We start from the raw sequence: 27,672 nt of genomic DNA on the forward strand, positions 1-27,672 counted from the left end.
CTACATATGATGATCTTCCTGCTGTGATCTCATTTCCTTGTGTGAGTAACGGTAGAGCTGATATCCAAACCAGCGTAGGTAGTTAAAAGCTGTATTTGAAATCGAAATTTCCCTACTGATCAACTCTCAAATCCATAGCATTAACCCATTAACTAAATGAGTCTGATTGTATGTCCACAGTCATGGGCCAACCATCTAGGCCCAACAAAATCCCTGGAGGTTGAAAATATTGTAAGATCATGGAGATTAATTGGCAATACAAATTTGGGCCATCGGGTTAGGTAGCGGTTCCAAACTAAAAGGCTTGCCCTTTTGTTTGAATCCGGACTTGAACTTGAAGTCCGAATTTTATAATATCAAGTAACTAGGATTCTTTAGAGACAAATTCAATAGATAATTATAGTTTGCTCTAGGATGGCCTATAAACAATAAAATGAAGTGAGCCCCGCCAAACAAAATGCATAAATTGCGGGGCCCTCTTCAAATGTTCCTATTAAAATATTTAGAATTCGGGACGTGCTGTTTAGCGAATTTCACGGCCTCCCGCAAAGATGATAACACGTTAGTCGCGCTTTTAATAATTTTACCTTCCTAAATACGGGTGTGCATTTCATGTGACCCAAATCCAAATCCCAAAACGTTGAATAAGAATGTGTCGAGGATCCGGGTGCATTTCATGTGACGTGATCCAGAAACACGTTTTTAAACGACGTTCACTTTCTTAAAATTTTTTAACTAAAAGCGGTTAAACAATTTTTAAATTGTACTATAGGATAACGTGTATAAAATTAGATTTTAGCCGAATATAATAGTTTAAGCGACCGTGCTAGAACCACGGGATCCGAGGGTGCCTAACACCTTCCCTCGGGTCAACAGAATTCCTTATTCAGAATTTCTGGTTCGCAGACTCCAATTGGGAAGTGGATAATTTTCCTCGATTTGGGATTTAAGTTAAACCGGTGACTTGGGACACCAAAAGCCAAACCTATCCCAAGTGGCGACTCTAAATAAATAAATAATCCCATTTCGAATAATGTCACTTTAAATGGAAAAACTCCCTTATACATTATCCTTCGGGGTAGATGTATAAAAAAAGAGGTGTGACACCTTCTCCCGAATATCTACATTCCTAATCTTATCTAGCCTAGTGTGCCTGCACGTCCATCTCAACATCCTCATTTCTGCCACTTTCATCTTCTGGGTATGAGAATTCTTGGCTGCCCAACATTCAGCCCCATACAATATGGTCGGTCTAACCACTGCTCTATAGAACTTGCCTTTGAGTTTCGATGGCACTTTCTTGTCACGCAGGACTCGAGAAGCTAACCTCCATTTCATCCACCCCACTCCTATACGGTGCATGATATCCTCGTTTATCTCCCTATCCCCCTGAATAATTGACCCAAGGTACTTGAAACTTCCTCTCTTAGGGATGACTTGTGAGTCAAGCCTCACATCGATGTCTGTTTCCCCCGACTTATCGCTGAACTTACACTCCAGATATTTTGTCTTAGTCCTACTCAACTTGAAACCTTTAGCCTCTAGGGTCTGTCTCCAAATCTCCAGACTCTCATTAACGCTGCTTTGCTTCTCATCAATCAGTACTACATCATCACCGAACAATATACACCATGGAACCTCCCATTGAATATGGTGTGTTAGCGCATCCATCACCAGGGCAAATAAGAACGATCTGTGCGCAGACCCTTGGTGCAACCCCGTAATAACCAGAAAGTGCTCCGAGTCACCTTCCACAGTCCTAACCCGAGTCTTAGTTCCCTCATACAGCATACCCCATAACGAGTATGCTGTATTATAAATCCTAGTTTCATATTAAACCAGCATTGTCTTGCGTTGATGCATTTAAAAAAGATACGAGGAATAGATTCTTCCTCCTGATGACATATGGTACAAGTATTGGACGTAAGTATCCATAGCCTATGTAAGTATTGTTAGGTGGGTAAGCGGTTGTGACTCAACAACCACAAAAGGTTCTGATTTTTGGTAATGTACGTAGGTGCCCAATCCACACATGATGATTTGGAATCGCAGTATGTTTGGTGATCAATTTATAACAAGAGGTAACTGAGAAGTCGCCTGATAACGTGTGCACCCAAATGATGCAATCAGGTAGTGTTGGGTAAGTAGGGAGGTAATACTAATTTATCCTTTGGATTAGAGAAGTAGGCAATTCCATGGACTTTATATGGTTAGAGCCTCCAAGAATATGGGTGGCATTCGCGACAGACATTTGCTGGTCTTTATAAGGTAATGGTCCTTGTATTAGGCTACGAATGTTAAGACTAGGAGCTAACCAATTATCATACCAAAAATTAATATGTGTTTCTCGTGTGACTTGCCACACTAGTCCATTTACGCACGCTGCCCATCCAGTAGAAATATTTTTCCACATCATGAAGGTTCTGGTGGGATTCCATCGTGTAGTGGAAGAATATTTGGAAATAAGAATGGATGTCCATTGTGGGTTATGGAATAAACACTATGTTGTACTAGCTAGTAGTGCTTTATTTTTTTCCTTAAGTTTTTGAATACCTAGGCCACCTTCATTTTTGGGAGTCGTTATGACTTCCCATTTAACATATGCAAATGCTTTTTCTGGGAAGTAGTTCCCCATAGAAAGTTCTTTTGGTACTGTTCTAACCTAGCAAGCACATAGCTCGGCAAAAGAATAATTTACATCAAATGGTTTGGTATTGAGTTAAGGGTGGCTTTTATGAGCGTGGCTCTCCCCGCCATGATGAGGTGGTTTATTTTCCAGCCTGCAAGTCTATTTTTAAAATTATAAAGAATAAACTGAAAATCTCTTTTCGTAGGTTTCGATGTAAAAAGTGGAAATCCTAAATATTTGCCAAAGTGTAGTCCTTCCACCATATTAGAAGAATTGAGGATAAAAGATTTGTTAATTTTGTGAGCAATTTTTGAAAAAGAAAATCTTTGATTTTGCAAAATTTACTTTTTGGCCTGACAATTTGGTAAAGTAATTGAGTTGGTCAATAATTGTATGACAACTTCAGTGGTTATTTTGGAGGCCAAAATTATGTCATCCGCAAAAAAAAGGTGAGAAATTGGTGTAGCTCTTTTATGTAAGGTGATTGGGTGCCAAACGTTGTGGTCTACTGAAATGTTAATACTGCGAGGTAATATTTCCATGCACAGTACGAAGAGATAAGGAGATAAGGAATTCCCTTGCCTAATGCCTCTGGTGGGTGTGAAGAAAGGGGTTGGAGTACCATTAAAAAGGATGGATGTAGTGGTTGCTGATATGCAAGACATAATTAAAGTAATTATAGGTTGGGAAAAGTTAAAATAAATGAGGATTCTGCGTATAAAATCTCACGGTCAAAACCTTTTTCAAGATCTATTTTAAGAAGCATATTTGAGCATTTTGATTTAGAAGTAAAGTTGTGAAGTATTCTTGTACTATAATAGCATTGTTTGATGCTCTACGATTTTTTTGGAAAGCAGATTGTGATGGGTGAATTATCGTGTCAAGGATAGGTTTTATGTGATTTACTATAATTTTGGTTATGACCTTGTAAATGGTGTTACATAAACTTATGGGTCTAAAGTGAGCCGGTGTGGAAGGACTTTGCATTTTCAGAATCAAGCATATAAGTGTTTGATTCAATTCTGGAGGAATATGACCAGCTAGGAAGATGTTTTTGCAAAAAGGAATAACTGAATCGTTAATTTGGGGCCAGAATTTTGAAAGAATAAAGGGTGAAGACCATCAGGTTCCGGAGATTTATGAGGATGGAAAGAATATACTACGCTAGTGATTCTTTATCCGTTATGTGGTACAAAAGATTGCTTATGGAAGCATCATTGATAGTATTGAAATTGGAGAATGAGTGATTCTTATTAGATAATATATGGCTCATGTGGTATAGTTCTTTATAAAAATTTGTAATTAGATTTTGTAATTGGTTGTTGTCATAAATCAAATTACGATTAGTATCTTTAAGAGCACTAATCTGATTGCGCCACCGTCATTTAAGAACCGTTAAATGGAAAAACCTCATATTTTCATCTCCCTCATTAACCAAGCTATATGAGATTTTAATTTCCAAAAATCATCTTCCAATTTTAAGATGTGGTTAAATTGAGAGAGGAGTTCTCGTTCTAAAGTTTGTAAAAATCACTCGTTGGGTAGTTGGTGGAACTTTAGATACACACTAGTCGTGCCCTAAGTTGATTTTTTTGTTTAAAAGTATTTCCAAATGTGTCCCTATTCTAGTTTTTTGCTAAGGTTGTAAAATGCCCAACACCTTCCAAATAAGGTGGGTTCGGCTGCCACAATTGATGTACAAGTTTAGAGAATTTTTGGTGTGTAAGCCACATTGATTCAAATCTAAAAGTGGCTTTCCTAGGTGGATTATGCAGGTGCATAGCAAGCATGAAAGACAGTGATCGGAGTGCGTCCGAGGAAAACGATGAACTTGAGCTTCAGGATATAATTTTAGCCATTCATAATTAGCTACTATTCTATCCAATCTTTCTAAAATCATTCCACCGCATATACGTTTATTCGTCCAGGTGTACTTACTCCTTTTATAACCCAAATCAAATAGGTTACAGTAATTAAAGCAGTTTAATAAGGAGTCTGCTCTAATATTATTAATTGAGCATCCTCCAAATTTTTCATTGGAGGAGAGAATATCATTGAAATTTGCTCCTACAACCCAATGCCCTTTATAATTATATGCAACGTGCATTAGGTTTTCCTACAGAAGTTCTCTACAAGTTAATATAGGACTTGCGTAAATAGCTGACAACATAAAAGAATGGACGTGGTGACATACCTGGACCATACAGTGTATTTCTTGGTTGGTGACTGCAACTTCGGAAATTGTTATAATTGAAGCATTCCATAAAATGACGATCCCTCCTACCTGTCCCTCAGCAGGTGCTTGGGACAAATTAGAGAAGTCAAAATCATCCCTAAGGACAGCATGGTCCTGTAGATGTGTTTCAAGGAGCACCACTAGTGGCGGCCTGTAGTAGTTTAACATGGATCAAAAATTTCTACGAAAATAAGGAGACTGTGCACCCCTATAGTTCCAGATAACAAAATTCATAGATTTAGTACGTAAGGGTGGTGCTTGTGGGACTTGCGCCACTATGTCCAGTGGTTTGCCCTCCTCACTGTGAGTTTGCATGGTCTCCCTCAGAGTGGGGGTTATTACCACGACAAATTTTCGGGCCTCCGGATTCGTTGTTGGTTGTAGTTTGATCAAGCACTTAGTCTCCTCCCGTGGGCAGTTAAGTAGTATCTTTTTGCCGTATTGCTCCTTTAGAATGGAGATATGGTATCCCCCTAACCATACTGGCTTTGTTCTTTTTCCCCACATCTCCTCCATGACTACTGCAATTTCTGAGAAGTTAGAATTTATTGTTCGTTTGGAGTTGGTGGTTGTGGGCTCTTGGAGCTGTTTGTTGGAGTAAGAGGTTCGAATGAGCTCATTGGGGACATTGGTGGGTAAGGACGAGGCATTTGGATCGCTTCGTGAATCTAAGGAATAGGAGAATGTGTGGGTGGGTAAAAAGGTAGGTTTGCATATGTTTGAATATGTGGGTTGTTGTAGGGTTGGGTCATAGGGTTCCACATGTATGGCATCCCCCAAATTTGGATGTGTAGAATCTGTGTGGTTGTCTAGAGATACTGGCCATACAAATCTTGTCATTCCCTCGGTGACAATTTATCTTAAGTCTAGAGGATTTTGGAGTCGCATTATCACCTCTTGATTGTTCACTACCATGGTGAACTTTAGTGTATGGTTCTGGAGTCCTAGTTTGAGCCATGATTGTGGTGGGTTATAAGAGTGTGGTGCTTGAGAAGTGTAGATTACTTGATAGTTTAGTGGTGGTGGCATTTGGTGATTGCATGGTTGTGGGTGTGAGGTAGTGGAGATTGAGAGGGCGGAACGGTAGTAGGGATGGGCGTTGTTGGTTTGTACGCAGTGGAAAGAGGGGGTGTTGTGGCTCTGCATGTGTGTTGTGTGGGAGTTTTGAAGTATCAGTGGTGTTGTGTGGCATGTGAGTAGAGGTAAGCAATGATTGTTGTTCAAGGTTAATAGTTGAAGGAGAGTGTGAGAGGGGCGATGATGAGGTAACGTGAGACTCAAGATCTTGTTGTTTGGGCTTCTCACGTGGGCTGTAGAGTGTTGGTGTTTACCGTGAAAAAGGTAATAACAATTAAATTTGATTATGAGATTCTAAAAATACGTGATCTATTTTTATGCCGGTTGTTAAGCAGTCGATGTTATGTGAAAGACTTAGAAATAAGATTAGAGTTTGAGAGCAAGGTGATAATCGAACCGAATGGTTGATAATCGGGGCCTCGAGCCTGCTTATTTGAGGACCTCGGGGTTGAGTCCAAGGCTCGGCTGGGAGCTATCGAGGGTAAGCGATGGGCAACTAACAGTTTGAATAAGATCAATGACGGCTTTTTATGGCCAATAATAAGTAATAAATGATTAACAATAAATAGAACACAATGAATGCAAGCAATAAATGAAGTAATGAACTCAAGAGAATGTGTTAGAGAGAGAGAGAGAGTTCTTGTATATTTTTGTATGGAGCAACCGGTCTTTACAAAATGATAAGGATCCCCTTTATATATGAGGGGGAATCCAAATATAGTACAAAAGCATTAATCACAAAGATATGGGGCAGGTATAGCCACCTACTGCCCTGATACGGGTCAGGGCTAGACCTCTAGGCTTTGTCAGCCTCAGTTATGCGCCTAGGGAACTTCTCGCTTTCTACCGTAACCATCGATTTGCGTTGCCTCGAGGCTGGACACTGATGTCCCCTCGGGTTAAGATTCGACCGTGGCCTCGAGCTTTTGGAAACCTCGCTCCCGAGGCATTGTAATGGCCAAAAATCGGACCCTCCGATTTTACCGTATACAGATAGTCCCCGTGTTTCTTAGAGTAAACGATTAGAAACGACCTTGATAACCGTCTCTTCTAACTTTCCCGTGATGATGTCATACTTATGACGCAAACCTTCATGATGACTGAAGCGTCCCGTTGGTTCATCTTTCCAGAATTACTCATAGCACTACCGTTTCTTATTCTTCAAAGCAACGATGTCGCCGCCGGTTCGGCTCCCAAGGATGCATTAAATGCGCCTGCCGATACGTCTTTCAAAGATAATAATGATGCCGTCGGTTACGCTGCCGACCTTCCTATAAATGGGAACCCCCTGGAATCAACTTTTTACTCAAGTGTCTTCCAATATCTATCCATCCTTCTCTTTTCACCGTCCTTATCCATTGTTGTCATGTTCGAGGTCCGCTGCCTTAAGGATACATGGCAGCGTTCTCACCAGCCGCCCATAGCCTTTTTTCTAGGCCTTTTCTCGTTGAGCGAGATCACACCATCTTGTCATTGTTGTTGTTGTTATTGTTGCTGTCGTCATTGGCTCGAGACGACGAGGTAGGGGGCCGATTTATCCCGGATTGGAAAAAGGTTTGGACTTTACACCGCTGCTCAGGGGGTGTTCGGATTTTATATCGCTGCTCACCTCCCCCGACTACCCGGTGCGGCGCCTCACTCCCTTTACTTTTCATGGAGTGAGGTGGCAATATCTACCAACTGCCGCGTCCCGCACCGGGGTAACGTCTCAAAAAGCGGCTTACTGGTGAAATCCATACTAGCCAAATTTTTCACCCAGCCACTTCTTCATTCCTTTCTGCTTCTTCCGCGTCACTATGCTCTTCTCCACCACTTTCCTCTTCTTCATCTTCTATCCCTTGAAGATACTACTTTGGGGAGACTAAGATGAGACTGTCGAGGAGGCGATGCTCGAACATGCTGCCGCTGAGGATGCTCCCCGGAGAATAGGCTAGGCCCTAGGTTTGAATCATGTGTGTTCACCTTTTCGCTTCTTTGTTTCTGTGTAAGGACCCTCCGTGGGCTTTTGTAATCATATGTAAGGACCCCTCGTGGGCTTTGTAACTGTGCCTATTAATGGAAAAGATGTTTCTTCATTTTTTTTCTATTGTATGCTATATTTCCCCTTATCTATGCTTGTGAAGAATCTGAGTGCTTGACTCCGTCGATCGGTACAAATATCGAGCTCGAGGGCGAGTGTTTCTTTTGACTTTGATTGCTTAACGCGGCTCCCCGCAGAACCCTTTGTCGTTCCTTGGACCGAGCCCGGATTGGACTGATGAATTCGGGTCGCCGGGACCCTGACTTCGAGTTGAATAGAGACTGCCTTTAGGCTTTCGAGAGCAATCCCCGAGTGGGGGTTTGCTCAAATCATCTGGAAACTTGTTTTGAACTTAGTGTAGATAGCTTTAAGGCGTTGTAGATAGATCCCTGGTGAGGGTTTACCCGGGTTCAGATGGTACCCCGGGGCCAAACCCATGTGAGTAGAGTTTAAGCGCTTATTTTCTTCTTGAGAGAAGCCCTCGAGATCAGGTACCATCTCGGGACTTGTAATGACATTGATGGCTTTCTAGAGCCAATCTTCCTCTTGGTGGAGGTCCTCGAGATCGGGTACCACCTCGGAACTTGCAATGATGCAAATGGCTTCCTGGAGTCTTACATCTTTCTAGTGGAGGTCCTCGAGGTTGGGTGCCACCTCGGGACTTGCAATGATGCCAATGGCTTCTTGGAGCCTAACTTCTTTTTGATGGAGGTCCTCGAGGTCGGGTACCACCTCGGGACTTGCAATGGTGCCAATGGCTTCCTGGAGCCTAACATATTTTTTATGGAGGTCCTCGAGGTCGGGTACCACCTCGGGACTTGGTTAACACGGGGTTTTGGACCTTGAAGCATCGTATGGCGACGTCGAGTGTAGGATACGGTTATGAAGCGACCGAGGCAATTCTGCCAGCGTATCTTTCCAAAGCGATAAAGCTTTAGCCAATATTTCTAGTCGGTCTTCGGGAAAGGCGAGTGGTCGTCGCTTTTTCCATATATAGGTTTGTCCGCGCCCTTTTTGAGATTCTGCTATTCCGAGTAGTTATCCTTTTTCATAGAGTTCTCCTTTCTTGCGCCAATTTTCCTTTAACCCAAGACTTCCGCCCAAGTCTTCATTTCCCCTTCCTTCGTCTTACTGTAGCCGCGGGTGCTATGCCTGAATCCGCTCGGCAAGGGAAAAAGAGCTCCGCCTCTGGGCACTTTGCTTTAGAAGGGAGTCTCCTGCCAGAAGAGACTCCAAATGTTCGAGGTTATCGGTTTATGCCTCGAAGACCACTTCTTTTATAGGAGAGGAGCATCTAGAATCAGTGAGGAGAGACTGTGGATGGGGGGAGAAAGTAGCATTGCACGTACTTTCCCCGGGAGAGAGCGTTATGGACCACGCCGAGGGGTTTTTGAACGTGTATACGTACCCCTTCATGCTAGGCCACCCTGATAGGGTTGTGCTTGATTTCTGTCGGAAATATCGGGTCACCTTGGTGCAGGTTCATCCGTCATTTTGGCGGATAGTATTGATGGTGAGGTTCTTTGCGGATAAGGCAGGGCTTGAATTCACACTCAGTTATCTTATCAGGTTGTATCGACCTTTTCACCATCGAGGTCTGTTAACCTTACGATGCCGGCCGGCCACGCCTTTTGTTGCTGATGATGAAGAAGGTGGAGATCGGTAGTGGATGAGTTGATTCATCCGAGCACGGACTGTTGAAATTATTCAGGTGGAGTTTCTGCCATTTCCTGAGGAATGGAATTTTACACGTAAATGGTACATTCGTGCTGTCGTAGTTTTGTTTATGGCGAAGACGAGCTTCATAAATGTGCCTTCTTTTCCTTTCAGCGATTTTGTGGACGCCGAGCGAGGTTCCCAATCTGCCGGGCTGGGTTTGGAAGTTTGTAACCCACTCGACTTACAATGAACGTGAGTGGCGAGCTTTATCTAAGGATAGGTGGGAGGCAAAACACCACGGTACGTGCTATGCGATTTGCTCTTACCCCCTTTTTTCTCGGAAGGGTGCCTTTTCTTTCTGCATGCTAACTCTATTATTGTAGGCATCGGGGAGCCTTCTGAGGCGAGGCCGTGCCCTTTTGGAGAGGAAGAAGGGTTGCTAGATTTTGGGCTAAAGAATGATAACAATAAGCAAGAGATACCTTTGATGGGCGATGGTGCTCAAAGCAAGGTGAACCTGGACCGGTGGCCTGGAGTGGAAGTATTGACTGAGCCTGTCACGCCCGTGATTTCTAGTTTTGGAAAGGCGGTTTCTCCTCAGCTGCCGTCCTCTTTTTCCGTCAGAGGTACTTCGAGGGATACTCGAAACCCGGGATCATATGCGCCGAGCGCCCGTGCCCTTGCCGGGGTTGATTCTTTCAGAGCTGAGGGAGCCAGGCTAGCAGATGTGCGCTCGGCCTTCGAAGAAGCCCAACGGCTTCACTATGTGGTGAGTTTTGACACAGGCCCTTCGAGTTTCGTGCCTTCCCTTCCTTATTGAGTTTTTCTTTGTAGGCTTTTGACAAGCTTAAGTCCGAGCTGCTTCTCCGCGAGGCCAGGCTATGGGAAGTTCTGGATGAGGAGAAATCCATTAGGTTCCTTTGTGATTAAAAGGAAGTCGAGCTGGCACGCTTACAGTATGAGGCGAGTCGGAGCTTGAATTATAAGAGTTATTTGAAGGAGCGGGTAGTTTTTGTTCTGAGCGAGTGTGTGTTCTTTCTTCTAGCTCCTGAGGCTGATGTTTCGTTGACTTCAGTTGCAGAAAAAGACAGAGGACCTGGAGCACCTTCGGAACAAAGTTGGTCGAGTCGAGCGCGAGTATGACGAGTTAAAGGCTCGGGCGAATGCTCAGGCTTCGGCAGAAAAGGGTGCTCTGGGTAAAGCCTCTGACTTTGGGTTCAACTTCGCTTAGCTCATGATAATAACTTGATTCGAACATACATGATTACGAAGCTCGAGTCTGAGCTTTTGAAGATAAAGACCGAGGTTGTGGACGCCCGGGCTGAAGCTGTAATGAGCTGAACTGAGGCCGACCAAAAAGTGGCGTTCTATTTGAAGGACGTTGCCGATGCTCAAGCTGAGCTGAGAAGGATTTTTGACCGCGAGGGCGGGATCAAGGAATATGCTGGGTGTAAGTCTCGAAGGGAAACCCTCGAGGAGATCCATGCTAGGGGCTTCGACCTCTCGGGAGAGGTGAAACGCGAAGGCGGACGGGCGAGGCACTAGGTCACTTCTATCCGACGCCGAGGATAGCGAGGATGAGGCTGACGGGCCGTAGTCCCCAAGGGGAACGTAGATTTCCTTTTTCTGATTCTGCACACAGTATTTTAAAAGTATGTTGTAAATGGAGCTTGTGTTTTTTTTTGTATATATGTACGAAAGAAAACCTTGTGGTTTTGTTTCTTCTGTATCTCTTCCTGTCTTGAATTTAGCCAGATAAACTAGTCTTTGAGTTGAGAGGAGCCCTTAGATTCGTGGTATGGCCTTGAGGCTCATTAGGTTTGCCCGTAGGCTTTTACGCAATTGGTCGATGCGGCCTTTTAGTGTAAGCTGGCGACAATGGCTCTTACGCTTTTGCTCTTAGGCAGATTTAGTTAACTGTTTTGGGTTCAGTCTCCAAATCGGGTTTCGACTCGAGCTCATTCGACCTCAAGTTTTGAATTTTAAGCTGGCGACAGTGGCTCTTACGCTTTGGGTCGACTCGACCGTTTATGTGGGCTGGCGACAATGGCTCTTACGCTTCGGTGGATTCAACCTTTTATGTGGGCTGGCGATAATGGCTCTTATGCCTTGGGTCGATGGGACCTTTTATGCGGGCTGGCGACAATGGCTCTTACGCCTTGGGTCAATGCGACCGTTTATGTATACTTTATTTTTCCCTCGACAAGGATTTTTTAAAAGTGCTTGCCTGACTCTTCGACGGTTTAATAAAAAACCTCGATTGCGAGTCATTATATGGCGATGATCGAGCACCTCGGGAGGTTTGGCTCGAAGGTTGAGTATCTCAAAGCCAGTGTTTAGGAGTGGACATGGTCGAAGCTCTTTAGCCTATATCGAGGGTAGCCTGTTTAACCGGTTCTTTTCGAAGTAGATTCGAAGGCCTGTGATTTTGTAGCGACGGCCGGGCATCCCCGAGTCGTGTTAGTTTGGCTGGTACAGCTTTTCGACCGTAGTCGTTTGTGTTCGGCCGGAGCCTTTTAAGTCCCGAGTAAAGTAGTTTCGGCGTATATCGAGGGTATGCCTTTTAGGGGTCTTACAAGTTCGATATATATCCTTAACTTTGAGATAGGGTTTATGCCTTTAGTAAGGTCTTACAAGTTTTACATGCCTTTGAGGTCTTACAGTTTGGATACTTGGTACAAGTATGGTTCATGCCTTGCTTGAGGTCTTACAGATATTGTCACTTGGTACAAGTGTGGTTCATGCCTTGCTTGAGGTCTTACAGATGTCGTCGTTGCCTTATATAGGTCTTACAGGACCGAGTCTGCCCGCTCGGGGTCTTATGGCCTCGAGTTTTCGATAGGTGGCGATTGGCGACAGTCCTTAAGTTGTCGAGGATTTTTCGACCCGGGAGCCATTGCGGTGGAGATGGCAATTTGACGGCAGTCCCCGAGTTATCGAGGATTTCTCGGCTCGGGAGCCATTACTTGCAAGCTTGGTGCTGCCTTGTTTGGGGGCTTACGATTTTGGAGTCTCCGACCCGGAGGTCATGTGGCTTTGATTTTTCGATGCCAGTCCCCGAGTGTTTGGGGCGTTTTTGGCCTTGGAGCCATTTCGTGATTTTGATGTTGCCTCGTTGAGGGCTTATGAGTTTGGAGCTCCGACCCGGAGGTCATTTAGGCAGTCCCCGAGAGTTCTGGACATTTTTGACAAAGGAGCCGTTTTTGCAAAAGTACTGAGCTTCTTTGAAACGCAAAATGCTTCTTTAAATTATTCTTCGATTTCTTGAGCATACATGTCTTTGCTGTCGAGGGGCTCGGTTATTCTATGCGGGCACAGTTCATTCGACCGTTTGGCCCGGTACATTGTATTTTCTATCGAAACCTTATTCGGCATATCTTAGCTTCTCCGAGAAGGTGATCTTCCAGGGGGATGCCCCCCAGTATTCGAGGTTGATTGCAAAAGAAACCATGAATACTTCTTGAGTTTTCCTTAGGTAGCATATAGGTGTTGCCTCATTAAAAACCTTGCCGGTAAAACCCTTGATGGGATAAAAACTCGGGCGAAGGAAAAGATTGCAATGCGTGCTTTCGAAACTTAAGGCCTTCGAGAAGTGCTTCGGCCATTTTGATTGGGGTACCTGCACTCAGGTTAGCATAGAGTAAAATTGAAAGAATCGGGAGGCGATCATACCTTAGTGTAGAATTGTGCCGGCGATGTTTCGAGCCCTGATGTGCTTCAGTCGCTTGTGATGAGGACGCGGTACGGTCCCCTGCTTTGTTTAGCCGGGAGTAGCCGAGAGTGTAGCTTGTTATCGCTATTTCACTGTTTGTTTATCCTTCGACTCCTTCGAAGGTGGAGGTACCGGTGTCGTGGCCACATCGTGCGCGAACATTTCTCTCGCAACATGCTGTTCCTCGTAGACGGTTTTGGTCCCATCCTTTGTCGGGAATTTCATCATTTGATGGAGGGTGGATGGCACTGCTCTCATGCACTGTATCCACGGCCTTCCGAGCAAGGCGTTGTACCTCATGTCTCCCTCGATGACATGGAATTTGGCATTTTGGGTTGTGCCGTCCACGTTGATTGGAGGGTGATTTCCCCTTTCGTTGTTTCGCTTGCCATGTTGAATCTGTTGAGGACTCGAGAGGCGGGTACGGTTTGGTCAAGCAGTCTGAGCTGCTCTACCATCCTCGATCGGATAATATTGGCCGAGCTACCTGGATCCACAAGTACACGTTTAATTTGAAATGAATTTACAAGGAAGGAGATTACCAATGCGTCGTTGTGAGGTTGAGACAAGGTCTCGATGTCATCGTCGCTGAATGTGAGGGCATCCTCGGGTATGTAGCCCCGAGTTCGCTTTTCTCTGGTGATGGATATTTTTGTTCTTCTCATCATGGGCTCCTATGGGGCATCAATGCCTCCCAAGATCATGTGGATGACATGCTGCGGCTCGTTTGTTTCGTTCTTCTTGGCCGCCTCTCTTTCCCGAAACTAATTTTTGGCTCGGTCGCTGAGGAATTCTCAGAGGTGACCTTTGCTAAGTAGTCTGGCTACTTCTTCTCGGAGCTGGTGGCAATCCTCGGTCCTGTGGCCGTGCGTGTTTTGAAATTTACACACTAAGTTATGATTCCTTTGCAAAGGATCTGATTGCACAAGCCTGAGCCACCTGCATCTCTGATTTTACAGATGGCGAACACGATGTCTGATACGTCGATGTTGAAGTTGTATTCTGACAAGCGAGGTGCCTCCGTTGGCCCTGTGTGCCTATCAAATCCGGCTCTGTTGACGAGTCCCCGAGGATTCTGTCCTTGGTCCATCCTTCAATCGTTCGGGGTATGTTGCACCTCGGGGCGTTTCTCCTGTCTTCGATATATGGCTGGTGCCTTTCTTGGTTTGGTTTTGGCTCCTTTGCCAGAAGCCTGCTTGGGTATACCGAGCCCGAGGGGGCCCCTAGATGGTCATCCTCGACCCTGAATTTCGACTGGCATTTGTTATGAACATCCGACCAAGTCACGGCCGGGTACTCGATCAGGTTTTGTTTCAGCTGTTTCAAAGCCACCGAGCTTTGTTTGTTCAGACCTTGAGTGAAGGCCTGTACCGCCCAGTTGTCTGAGACTGGTGGTAGTTCCATTCATTCCATTTGAAAGCGAGATACGAACTCTCGCAGCATCTTATTATCCCTTTGCTTAATCTTGAAGACGTCGGATTTCCTTGTTGCTACCTTGATGGCACCAGCATGTGCCTTTATGAAAGAATCCACCAGCATGGCAAATGAATCTATCGAGTTTGGGGCCAGGTTGTGATACCACATCATTGCCCCTTTAGAAAGCGTTTCCCCGAACTTCTTCAGCAGGACGGACTCGATCTCATCTTCTCTCAGGTCATTGCCTTTTACCGCACAGGTGTAAGCAGTAACGTGCTCGTTAGGGTCCGAGGTTCCGTTGTACTTCGGGAGGTCTGGCATTCTGAACTTCTTCGGAATGAGTTTTGGGGCCACTTCTTGCGGGAACGGCTTCTGCACGAACTTCTTTGAATCCACACCTTTCAGGATTGGGGGCGCTCCTGGAATCTGGTCGACCCTGGAATTGTAGGTCTCGACCTTTTTGTCGTTGGCCTCTATCTTCTTCTCGCCCGATTCGATCCTCTTCGTGAGGTCCTTGAGCATCTTTATGATGGCGGGGTGTCACGACCCGGATTTCCCACCCTCGGGAGTCGTGATGGCGCCTACTAATAGGAGCTAGGTAAGCCAATTAATTTAATACTTCTCTCAACATCATTAACAGTATAAAGAAGAATGAGGCAATTAATATAAAAACGGAAGTCTCGAAACATAAATAACTAAAACCAAGTGCGGAAATTCAATACACCTCTACCCAGATCTAGTGTCACTAATTCACGAACTTCTACTGAATGCTAAATACAAAGTCTGAATAAGAATACAGTACTGTCTGATCCGATACAAATGAAATCAAACGAAAAACAGAGATAAGAGAGACTCCGGGCCATGCGGACGCCAGCAAGGCTACCTCGGGAGTCTCCGGACTGAAGTAAGCTCCCAACGCTCCTACTGCTGTCCAAAAGCTCCTACTCCGGTACTATGATCTGTGCAAAAAGATGCACAGAGTGTAGCATCAGCACAACCGACCCCATGTGCTGGTAAGTGCCTGGCCTAACCCCGGCGAAGTAGTGACGAGGCTAGACAGGACTACCAATCAACCTATATAGATATTTATATACAAGTACTACAAAAAAAAATAACAGCAGAAAGTAATAATTAAGATAGGGAGGGGAACATACTTTTGGGGATAACAGATAAAATAGAACGGTAGGAAACAAATAAGGAAAACTACAACCAATCTCTTCTAACACAGAATACGTGGTCGGCGTGCCACACGATCCCATTTCATGATATATAAGTGGTCGGCGTGCCACACGATCCCATTTCATAACATACAAGTGGTGGGCGTGCCACACGATCCCATTTCATAATATATAAGTGGTCGGCGTGCCACACGATCCCATTTCATAATATATAAGTAATGATTTCCCGGCAAGGGAACAAGTATCAATTCAACCATCCCGGCAAGGGAGAATACAAATAAAAAGTTAATTCCCGGCAAGGGAGCAACAACAATAACTTACACGTCCCGGCAAGGGAGTAATTATATCTCTTCCTCTTTCGTTCATTTCTTACGTCCTAATCATGTCATAAGTCGAGCCAACGCTCCAAGGAGTTTACAAATCATATTTTCTCTTCATATTGTTCACATTATATCGAATCCATCAATTAAACAAGGAAGAGTCACCACAGAATCCCAAATAAGCACAAGTAAGGACTCACGGTCATGCTAGACACCGGTGTATAGATACTCGTCACCATGCCTATACACCTACTCAACATTCAGCAATTAGCAAACAATACTCTAATCCTATTCCCTCAAGCCAAAGTTAGATCAAACACTTACCTCGGTCCAAAGAATAGCAATCAATCCTCAAATACCGCCTTTCCTCTACAATCCGACTCCGAAACAATGATATCTAGGCATAATTAATTCAATAATATCAATAAACACTCAATGGCAACATCCCATAGCATAGATATGAATTTTCCTAGCATTCTTCCAAAAATACCAAAATTCGACACCGGGCCCACATAGTCCAAACATGAGGACCCAATCACCCATAACCCCACGAGTTCAAATATATAATTTACTTTAAGATTCGACCCCAAATTGAGGTTGAATCACCCAAAATTCTCAAAAACCTAACTCTACCCAAAACCCTAATTTCTACTTTGATTTCATGTTTTTAGGTTCGGAATTTAGTGATTGATTGAAGAAATTAAGAGAAGACGAGGTTAGGAACACTTACCTATGAAGTTATGGAGGAAGAGCTCTTCAAAATTCGTCTATGGGGTGTGAGGAAGAAGGGTTCGTGTGGAATAGTGGAGTGAATCCCGTAACTATTCTGTTTATAAACTTAAAAAAATCACTGAAGGGTTTTACTCTACGCGTTCGCGACACAGAGGTCGCGTTCGCGATGAAGGGGGACTGGAGGCATCGCGTTCGCGATGGGGTGATGCAAACGCGAAGGGGAAACTGGTGGGGGGTCCTGGGGGTTGGTCTACCCGAACACGAGGAGGTAGACGCGAACGCGGTGAAGGGATTAATAGAACTACGCGAACGCGGGAAGGGTGCCGCGAACGGGAAAGAGGGGGGACACCAAAGCACTGCGAACGCGAGCCCGAGGCCGCGTTCGCGAAGAACAAAAAGGGTCTGAGATAATGCAAAAAGATCTGATCCTTCTTCTAAGTTTTAAAACACCCCGAACCACCTCCGAATCACTCCCGAGCCCTCGGGGCTCCCAACCAAACATACACACTAACTCAACAACCTCCTACGAACTTAATCGAGCGATCAAATCGCCAAAACAACATCAAAATCAATGAATCAAACCTTAAAATCCTCATTTTTCATTCTATCTTCATAAACTTCAACTTTAGATATTTAGGTCCAAAACACGTCGAACGACGTCCGATTTCGACCAAACTTTACAGAAAGCGCTTAAACCATATATAAGACTTGTACCGGGCGTCGTAACCAAAATACGAGCTCGATACCACAGTCTTTTAATCAAATTTCATTTCCATTTTCCTTAATAATTTTAGAAAAACAATTTCACAGAAAAATTCTTTTCTCGGGCTCTAGACGTCGGAATTCGACTCCGGGTATATGCCTGAGTCCCATATTTTTCTACGGACCCTCCGGGACCGTCAAATTATGGGTCCGGGTCCGTTTACCAAAAGTGTTGACCAAAGTTAACTTTAATCATTTTAAAGCCACATTTTGAAATTTTTCACAAAATTTAACATATAATCTCTCCGGCGACGCACCCGGACTGCGCACACAAATCGAGGCAACCAAAAATGAGGTTTTCAAGGCCTCGAAAGCACGGGATGAAAGAGAAAACAGGTGATGACCCTTTGGGTCATCACACGGGGTCGGCTGCCGACCCGTTGTTGCTTGACCTCTCTGGTACCTGCTCGGCTGGTTGAGCAATAGCCAGTTGCTGTGCCTGCAACATTTCAAAAATAACGTGAAGGCTAACCTCCCGTTCTTCCCGAGCTGGGGTTTTCTGGGTTTCTTGTTGGTCGCCTTAGTGTATGCTCCTGTTGTTGTGGGAGCTTATTTCGACGTGTTGAGCGTCGCGTGAAATCGCGTCCACGGGAATCAGTCCCGGTGCGTTCTCAGGGTTTCGTGGTGGTACACCAACACTTGGGACGTCAACACCATTTTCTCCATGGCCTTCAAGGTTGATGTTTTCACGTGCGTCATGTGGTTAAACCAGCAAGAAAATAATCATTATTATTTTAGCCCCACGGTGGGCGCCAAACTGTTTTCCGTGAAAAAGGTAATAACAATTAAATTTGATTATGGGATTCTAAAAATACGTGATCTATTTTTAATGCAGTTGTTAAGCAGTCGTGTTATGTGAAAGACTTAGAAATAAGATTAGAGCTTGAGAGCAAGGTAATAATCGAATTGAATGGTTGATAATCGGGGCCTCGAGCTTGCTTATTTGAGGACCTCGGGGTCGAGTCCGAGGCTCGGCTGGGAGCTATCGAGGGTAAGCGATGGGCAACTAACAGTTTGAATAAGATCAATGACGGTTCTTTATGGCCAATAATAAGCAATAAATGATGAACAATAAATAGAACACAATGCATGCAAGCAATAAATGAAGTAATGAACTCAAGAGAATGTGTTAGAGAGAGAGAGAGAGAGAGAGAGAGAGAGAGAGAGAGAGTTCTTGTATATTTTTGTATGGAGCAACCGATCTTTACAAAATTATAAGGATCCCCTTTATATATGAGGAGGGAATCCCAATATAGTACAAAAGCATTAATCACAAAGATATGGGGCTGGTATACCCACCTACTGCCCAGATACGGGTCAGGGCTAGACCCCTAGGCTTTGTCAGCCTCAGTTGTGTGCCTAGGGAACTTCCCACTTTCTACTGTAATCATTAATTTGCATTGCCTCAACGCTGGACACTGATGTCCCCTCGGGGTAAGATTCGACCGTGGCCTCGAGCTTTTGGAAACCTCGCTCCCGAGGCATTGTAATGGCCGAAAATCGGACCCTCCGATTTTACCGTATACAGTTGGGAATATTTGCATGTCTGTATTGGTTTCTTGAGTTGTTATAAAAGTGGGCTTGGGAGTGGATTGGTGTGTTTCATGATTACCTATAGGGTAGGGGTCTGGTCTTTGGTGAGATGGGCTATCGCAGGTGGATAAAAGTTTGTGACTAGTCGATGGGGGTGGTGTTAGTAACGTGTCATCTATTGGCATTGGAGTAGTGTCCATTAGGTTACTATTCATTTGTGAAACGTGTGTAGCTAAGGTGTGTACTAGGTTTTTTATCGCCTAGGTCGGTGTAGATGGTTGGGAAGGTGAGAGTGGTGCTTTGGGTTGGCTGTTTACCGTGAAAATGGTAATAACAATTAAATTTGTTGATGGGACTCTAAAAATACGTGATCTATTTTTATGCTAGTTGTTTAAGTAGATGATGCTAAGTGTATGAAGTTTAGAGACGAAATGCGAGCTAAAATAAAGTAATGATTAAACCGATGAGCTAGCCGATCGGGGCCTCGAACTGACCGATACGGGGCCTCGCGGTTGATTCCTGGGCTCGGGCTCGAGCTATTTGAGGGCAATCGGGAAAGGGCTAACAGTTGTAAAACAATCAGCGAAGGCTCTTTATGGCCAATAATAAGCAATAAATGAAGAACAAATATGAAGATAATAAAAAAGAGCAACAATATCGAGAGAGTATGTTAGAGAGAAAAAAGAGAGAGTTCTCGTATATTTCGTGTGAACAACTGGAGCAACAGCCGCCCTTTACAAAATGGCAAGGATCCCCTGTATATAGAAGGGGAATCCCTACATGGTATAAAATACATCAATTGTAAAGATATGGATATGGGACGGCTAGACATGACACCTTGATTCGGGTTCGGAGTAGGCCGACTAGGCTTTGTCACACTTAGTTGTGTGTCTTGGGAACTCCCTATCTTTAGCCTTGCCACTGTCAATATTGCCTCTAGGTCGGGTGTCGACAAGCTTCGAGGGAGGGAACTCGGGCACAACTTTGCGGCCTCGAGGTTTCGAGATGATCTTCTGGAATGCCTTAATAACGGGAAATTGGACCCTCCGATTTCACCGTATACAGATAGTCTCCGCGTTTACTAGAACGAAGCGATGGGAAACGATTTTGACATCCGACCCTTCGGTCTTTCCGCGATGACATCATACCGGTGACGCAACCTATGACATGGGCCTTCACGATAACCGGGACATCCCATGGACTTGTCTTTTCGGCGTCATTTAATGCACTGTCGATTCCCATTCTTCAAAGTGACAGTATCGCCGTCGATTCAGTTTTTCAAGAACGCATTAATTACGCCTGTCGATCCGTCTTTCAATGGCATTGATGGCCGTGTTATCACCCCTTATAAATAGGGGCATTCCGGCACTATCTTTTTATCCAAGTGCCTGTCTCTATTCATTCATCCCTTTGTTCTCACTATTTACCTCCATTCCTAACCACCATGTTCAGGGTTCACGGCTCCAAAGTCGTATGGCAGCATTTTCATCAGCTGTGTAATGGCCTTCTGCTTGAGTTCTCCTTCGCCGAGCGGGATTATGCTGTTCAGTCGCTATTGCTGTTGCTGCTACGGCTGTTGTTGCTGTCGTTATTGGCTCGATATAGGGGAGCCGATTTCTTCCAGCTTAGGAACATGTTTGGATTATACACCGCTGCTCATGAGGGTGATCAGACTATACTCCGTTGCTCACCCTCTCGCTCCGGCCCGGCGCACTACACCCCTTCTGGATTCCTTGGGGTGAAGTGGCATCTTTGGCCGGTGGCTTGCACGGAATAACGTCCCAAGAAGTGGACTTAAAATAGACATGTCGTGCAAGCAAGGCCGGCGCTCACCGAGCTCTCTATCAGGTTATGGCGTCTTTTTATCCCTTTCTGCTCCTCCTACTTTCTTCTTCGTCTTCTCCTCTGAAGTGCTACTTTGAGGGACTGAGACGAGGTCGTTGAGGGTGCACGTCCGAGGAGATAGTTCTCGAAGACGCTGCTACCAGAGATAGAACCTCGTGGGTAGATTGGGCCCTTAGGCTTTTACTATACGTATACCCTTTCATTTCTTTGTTCTATGTAAGGAACCCTTGCGGGCTTTTGTAATCATATGTAAGGACCCCTCGCGGGTTATTGCAACCAAACGTTTATGAATATAAAGATATTTTCTTGACTTTCATCTTTGATGCTTGCCATATTCTTCTACATTTATGGAGACTCTGAATGTATGCCTCTATTGACTATAGTCAATATCTAACTCGGGTGCGAATTATCTCTCTAGCCTTCGGTTGATGAAAGCGGAACCTCTCGGAGCCCTCTGTTGTTCCTTGGATCAAGCTTGAATTGGTCTGATAGACTCGGGCCGTTGGGACCCTTGGATCATATGGACATAGTACCTCGAGCCTTGAAATTTTCGAGAGCGGTCTCCGAGTGAGGGTCAACTTTAGGAACCTGGAAACTTGCTTTGAACTTGATGTAGATAACCTTTGAGGTGTTGTAGATAGGTCCCAGATGGTGGGTCGCCGGACTTTAGGCGATATCCTGAGGTCGAACCCTTATGGACGGGGCTCGAAGTGCTTATTTTTCTTCTTGAGAGTTCGAGACAGGGTACCATCTCGAATCCTGCAATGGTGCTAAATGCTTCCTGGAGTCTAACTTCCTTTTGATGGAGGTCCTCGAGGTCGGGTACCACCTCGAGACTGGAGATGATGCCGTTGGCTTCTTAAAGCTGGCTTCTTTTTTATGGAGATCCTCGAGGTCGGGTACCGCCTCGGGATTGGAGATGATGCCGTTGTCTTCTTAAAGCCCGGCTTCCTTTTGATGGAGATCCTCGAGGTCGGGTACCGCCTCGGGATTGGAGATGATGCCGTTGTCTTCTTAAAGCCCGGCTTCCTTTTGATGGAGATCCTCGAGGTCGGGNATATATATATATATATATATATATATATATATATATATATATATATATATATATATATATATATAGGGTCGCTTCCGCTCATTCAGGGATCTCCCCTTTTTAGATTGTTATCCTCTCGTTTCGGCGTTAAGCCCTTCATTATCTTAACGCTAAAGCATTTGTGCAGGTTCCTGCTTCAGTTCTTCTAGTCTCGCCATAGCCATGACTTTTACATCGGGGCCTGTTCGGCAGAGAGGGTAGAGTTCCACTCCCGATGCTCGGGATCAAAGAGAGTCTTCCTTGAAGATTATTTCTTCGATAGGAGAGGGGCACCTTGAGTTAGTGAGGAGAGATTGCGGAAGGGGGGAGAGAGTAATGTTACAGACTCTTTCCCCGGATGAGGGCATCTCGGATCATGTTGATGGATTCCTGAACGTGTACACGTATCCTTTCACACTGGGGCCCCTCGATAGGGTTGCGCTCGACTTTTATTTAAGGTATCGGGTTACCTTGGCGCAGATACATCCGTCGTTTTGGCGAGTAGTGTTGATGATGAGGCTCTTTGCGGAGAAGGCGAGGCTTGAATTTACGCTCAGTCATCTCATTAGGCTGTATCGGCCCTTTCACCATCGGGGTCTGCTAACCTTGCGGTGTCGGTCGACCACGCCCTTCGTTGTTGACGATGAGGAAGATGGAGATCGGGGGTGGATGAGTCGGTTCGTCCAGGTTCGGACGACTGATGTTATCCCCGTGGAACTTATGCCATTCCCCAAGGAGTGGAACTATGCACGTAAGTGGTACATCCCACACCTTCTCAGATTTGTTTATGGCGAAGGCTAGTTTGTAACCGTGTTTTTTCCTTTTCTGTAGCGATTTCATGGGCGCCGAGCGACGTTCCTGATCTACCTGGTTGGGTCCGAGAGTTGGCGACCCACTCGACTTGTGATGAGCGTAGGTGGCGAGGCGTGTCCCGGGGAAAATGGGAAGCAAAACATCACAATATGTGTGTGTACTACTTTTTCCTTACCCTTTGTTCATTCGGAGAGACATTTTCCTTTTTGCGTATTAATCTTGCTGTTGTAGGTATCAGAGAGCCTTCAGAGGCGAGGCCGTGCTCCTCCGGAGAGGGGGAGGGGTTGCCAGCTTCCGGGCTAAAGAATGACAATAATAAGCGGGATATGAATTCGCAGGCGATGGCGCTCGGAGTAAGGCGAAACAGGGCCGGGGATTCGAGACGGAAATGCCGTTTGAGCCTGCTGCGCCCGTAGTTCCTGATTCCAGAAAGGTAGTTTCTATGAGCGACCGTGCCTCGACCGGAGTCGCTTCTTCCAGGGCTGAGGGGACTAGATTAATAGATTTTCCCTCGGTCTTCGAGGAAGTCTGCCGGCTTCACTTTGCGGTGAGTTTCGACATAGGACTTTTGAATCCCGCGTCTTGCTTTCCTTATCGAGTTTTCTTCTGCAGGCCTTTGACATGCTTAGGTCTGAGCTGCTCCATCATGGAGCTAGGTTCCGGAAAGCTCTGGATGATGATAGATCCCTTAGGCTCCTTTGTGAGGAAAAGGAAGTCGAGCTGGCACACTTGCGATATGAGGCGTGCCGGAGCTTGAATTACGAGAGCTACTTGATGGAGCAGGTAATTTTCCGTCCCGGGTGCGTATGCATTCCGTCCTTTAGCTTCTGAGGCTAACACTTCGTTTATTCCAGTTGTAGAAAAAGACGGAGGCCCTGGAATGTCTTCGGGATGAAGCCGACTGAATCAGGAATGACTATGATGAGCTAAGAGCTCGGGCGGAGGTTCAGGCTTCAGGGGAGAAGGATGCCTTGGCTAAAGTTCCTGCCTTCGAGGTTCAACTCCGCTTAGCTCGTGATAATGCTTTAGTTCAAGCGGATATGATCATGAAGCTCGAACCCGAGCTTTCAAAGGTCAGGGTTGAGATCGTTGATGCCCGGACCGGAGCAGGATTGAACCAAGCTAAGGTTGATCAGGAGATGGCGATTTATTTGAAGGACGCTACCGATGCTCAAGCCGAGTTGAAGAGGGTCCTTGATCGTGAAGAGAGGATCAAAGAATATACTCGATGCAAGTCTCGAAGAAAGATTCTCGAGGAGATTCGTGCCAGGGGTTTTGTCCTCTCGGAAGAGTTGGCGCGAGTGAGGGCGGACGAGCGTGATGCTCGGTTATTCCTGTCCGACATTGAGGAGAGTGAAAAAGAGGCCGGTAGGCCGTAGCTCCCAGGGGTAGGACGTAGATATTTCCATTTTGTACGTAGCATTTCCAAAGCATGTTTGTAGATGGAGAATGTGCTTTTTCGTGTGTGTGTATAAAAGAAAACCTTGTGGCTTTACTTCTTCTATGCCCCTTTCTATCGCATTTCGCCAGGTGAACCGGCCTCAGAGTCGGTGAGAATTCTTAGATTTGTGATATGGCCCTGGGGCTCATTAGGTTGGCTCGGGGGCTCTTACGCGCTTGGTCGATGCGACCTTTAGTATAAGCTGGCGTATGAGCTCTTATGATTTTGCTCAACTGTTTTGGGTTTAGTCTCCGAGTCGGGTTTCGACTCGAGCTCGTTTGGCCCTCAAGCTTTTATGTTTTCATGGGCTGGCGACAATGGCGCTTACGCCTTTGATCGAAGCGATCTTTTATCTGCGTGGCCCTGAGGCTCATTAGGCTAGCGACAATGGCTCTTACGCTTTGCCTTGAGGCGTATGTAGTTAAATATTTTAGGTTCAGTCTCCGAGTCGGGTTTCGGCTCGAGTTCAATCGGCCCTCAAGTTTTCATGTTTGTGTGAGCTGACGACAATGGCTCTTACACTTCGGGCCGATTCGGCCTTTTATTGTAAGCCGGCGACAATGGCTCTTACGCTTTGCCCTTAGGCATATGCATTTTAACTATTTTGGGTTCTGTCTCCGAATCGGGTTACGACTCGAGCTCATTTGAGCCTCAAGTTTTATATTTGTGTGGGCTGGCGACAGTGGCTCTTACGCCTTGGGTCGAAGCGACCTTTCATTGTAAGCTGGCAACAATGGCTCTTACGCTTTGAGTCAAAGCGACCTTTTATTGGCTTTGTTTCCCCCCCCCTTAAGGACTTTTTGAAGTAATTTTCGTCTGACCCGTCGTCGGTTCGAGAAGAACCTCGATTTCAAGTCATTCGTGGTGATGATCGAGCACCTCGTAAGGTTTGGCTCGGAGGCTGAGTATCTCGAAGCCAATGGTGTGGAGCTGACGTGGTCGAAGCTCTTTTGCCTATGTCGAGGGTACCCTGTTTAACCGATTCTTTTCGAAGTAGATTCGAAGTAATGGCCTATGATTTTGTAGCGATGGTCGGGCGTCCCCGAGTCGCGTTAGTTTGGCTGGTACAGCCGTATGACCGTAGTTATTTGTGCTTGGCCGGAGCCATTTTTGGTCCCGAGTGTAGTAGTTTAGGTGTCTATATCGAGGGTATGCCTTTTCAAGGATCTTACAAGTTCGATATATAGCCTAAACTTCGGGATCGAGTTTATGCCTATAGTAAGGTCTTACAAAAATTTCATGCCTTTGAGGTCTTACAGTTTTGTTGATACTTGGTACAAGTATGATTCATGCCTTTCTTGAGGTCTTACAGTTTTGTCGATACTTCGTACAAGTATGATTCATGACTTGCTTGAGGTCTTACAGTTTTGTTAATACTTGGTATAAGTATGATTCATGCCTTGCTTGAGGTCTTACAGTTTTGTCGATACTTGATACAAGTATGATTCATGCCTTGCTTGAGGTCTTACAGTTTTGTTGATACTTGGTATAAGTATGATTCATGCCTTACTTGAGGTCTTACAGTTTTTGTTGTTGCCTTATATAGGTCTTGCGATACCGAGTCTGCCCGCTCGGGGTCTTATGGCCTCGGGTTTTTTACTGATTGGCAATTGGCGACAGTCTCCGAGTCGTCGAGGTTGTTTTGGCTTGGGAGCCGTTACTCTGTAGCTTGGATTGCCTCATTGAAGGCATACAATTTCGTAGATTCCGACCCTGAGGTCGTGCAATTTTTGAGTTTTCGACGCCAGCCCATGAGTGTTCGGGGAACTTTTGGCCTTAGAGGTGTTTCATGATTTTCATGTTGCCTCGTAGAGGGCTTATGAGTTTGGAGTTTCGACCCTAAGGTCATGCGGATGCCAAATCGTTGACGCCAGTCTTCGAGTATTCGGGACGTTTTTTATGGAGAAATCGCTTTGGCAAAAATGCTGAATTCCCTTTGGAGTGTGAGATGCTTTGAGAAAAGGTGTTCTTTGATTGCTTGGCACAAGTACATGTGTCTCCGCCCTCGGGGGCCCGGCTATGCGGACAGGACTCATTCGACCGTTTGGCCCGGTACATCATTTTCTTATTGAGGTCCCATTTGGCGTTTTTTGGCTTTTTCAAGGGGATGATCCTCCGGGGGGATGCCCTCCAGTGTTCGAGGTTGATTGCAAAAGAAGCCTCAGACATTTGTTTGGATCTTCCTTAGGTAGCATATAGATGTTGCCTCGTTAAAAACCTTGACGGTAAAACCCTTCTTGGGATGAAACCCGGCCGAAGGAAAAGAGTACAACGCATGCTTTCGAAACCTAAGGCCTTTGGGTTGGGAAGAGCTCTGGTTGTTTCGATCGGGTGCCTGCATGTGGGTTAGTTATGAAATATAAAATGAAAAGGGAGATGATTATACCTTAGTGTGGGATGCGCCGGCGATGTTCCGAGGTCTGATATGTCCCTGTCGCTTGTAATGAGGATGCGGTATGGTCCTTCACTGTGTTTAATCGAGCTTAGCCGATGATGTAGTTTGCTTGCCCTCTGGTTCTTTCGAGAGTGGAGATATTGGTGTCGGTGCCACGTCGTGCACCGCGAACATTTCTCTAGCCGCGTGTTGTTCCCCGTAGACAGTTTTAATCTCGTCCTTTGTTGGGAATTTCATCATTTGGTGGAGGGTGGATGGCACTGCTCTTGTGCAGTGTATCCACGGTCGTCCGAACAAGGCGTTGTACCACATGTCTCCTTCAATGACATGAAATTTGACATTTTGGGTCGTGCCAGCCACGTTGACTGGGAAGGTGATTTCTCCTTTCGTTGTTTCACTTGCCATGCTGAATCCGTTGAGGACTCGAGTGGCGGGCACGATTTGGTCTAACAATCCGAGCTGCTCTATTACCCTTTACCTGATAATGTTGGCCGAGCTACCTGGAACCATGAGCACACGTTTTATTTGAAATGTATTCATGAAGAAAGAGATTACCAGTGCGTCATTATGAGGTTGAGAAGGTCTCGGAGTCCTCTTTGCTGAACGTGAGGGCATCCTCGAGTATGTACCCCCGAGTTCGCTTTTCTCTAGTGATGGATATTTTTGTCTTTCTCATCATGGGCTCCTGGGGAGCGTCGACGCCTCCCAAAATCATGTGGATAACATGTTGTGGCTTGTTTGCTTCGTTCTTTTTGGCCGCCTCTCTTTCCCGGAACTAATTTTTGGCCCGGTCGCATAAGAATTCTCGGAGGTGACCTTTATTGAGTAG

At 45.4% G+C, this 27,672-nt stretch overlaps 1 protein-coding gene across 1 annotated transcript; it reads right to left on the reverse strand.

Annotated features, from left to right (window-relative positions):
* Positions 1-5,033, reverse strand: LOC109218258. Its single transcript, XM_019382611.1, has 4 exons — positions 4,824-5,033; positions 2,554-2,662; positions 1,126-1,808; positions 1-57 (listed from the first exon to the last, which is right to left on the reverse strand). Exons 1-4 carry the CDS (start codon positions 5,031-5,033, stop codon positions 1-3), a joined length of 1,059 nt encoding a protein of 352 aa, XP_019238156.1.
* Positions 5,034-27,672: the final 22,639 nt, after the last annotated feature.

Source organism: Nicotiana attenuata, unplaced genomic scaffold (genome assembly GCF_001879085.1).
Source record: "Nicotiana attenuata strain UT unplaced genomic scaffold, NIATTr2, whole genome shotgun sequence".
NCBI lineage: Eukaryota > Viridiplantae > Streptophyta > Magnoliopsida > Solanales > Solanaceae > Nicotiana > Nicotiana attenuata.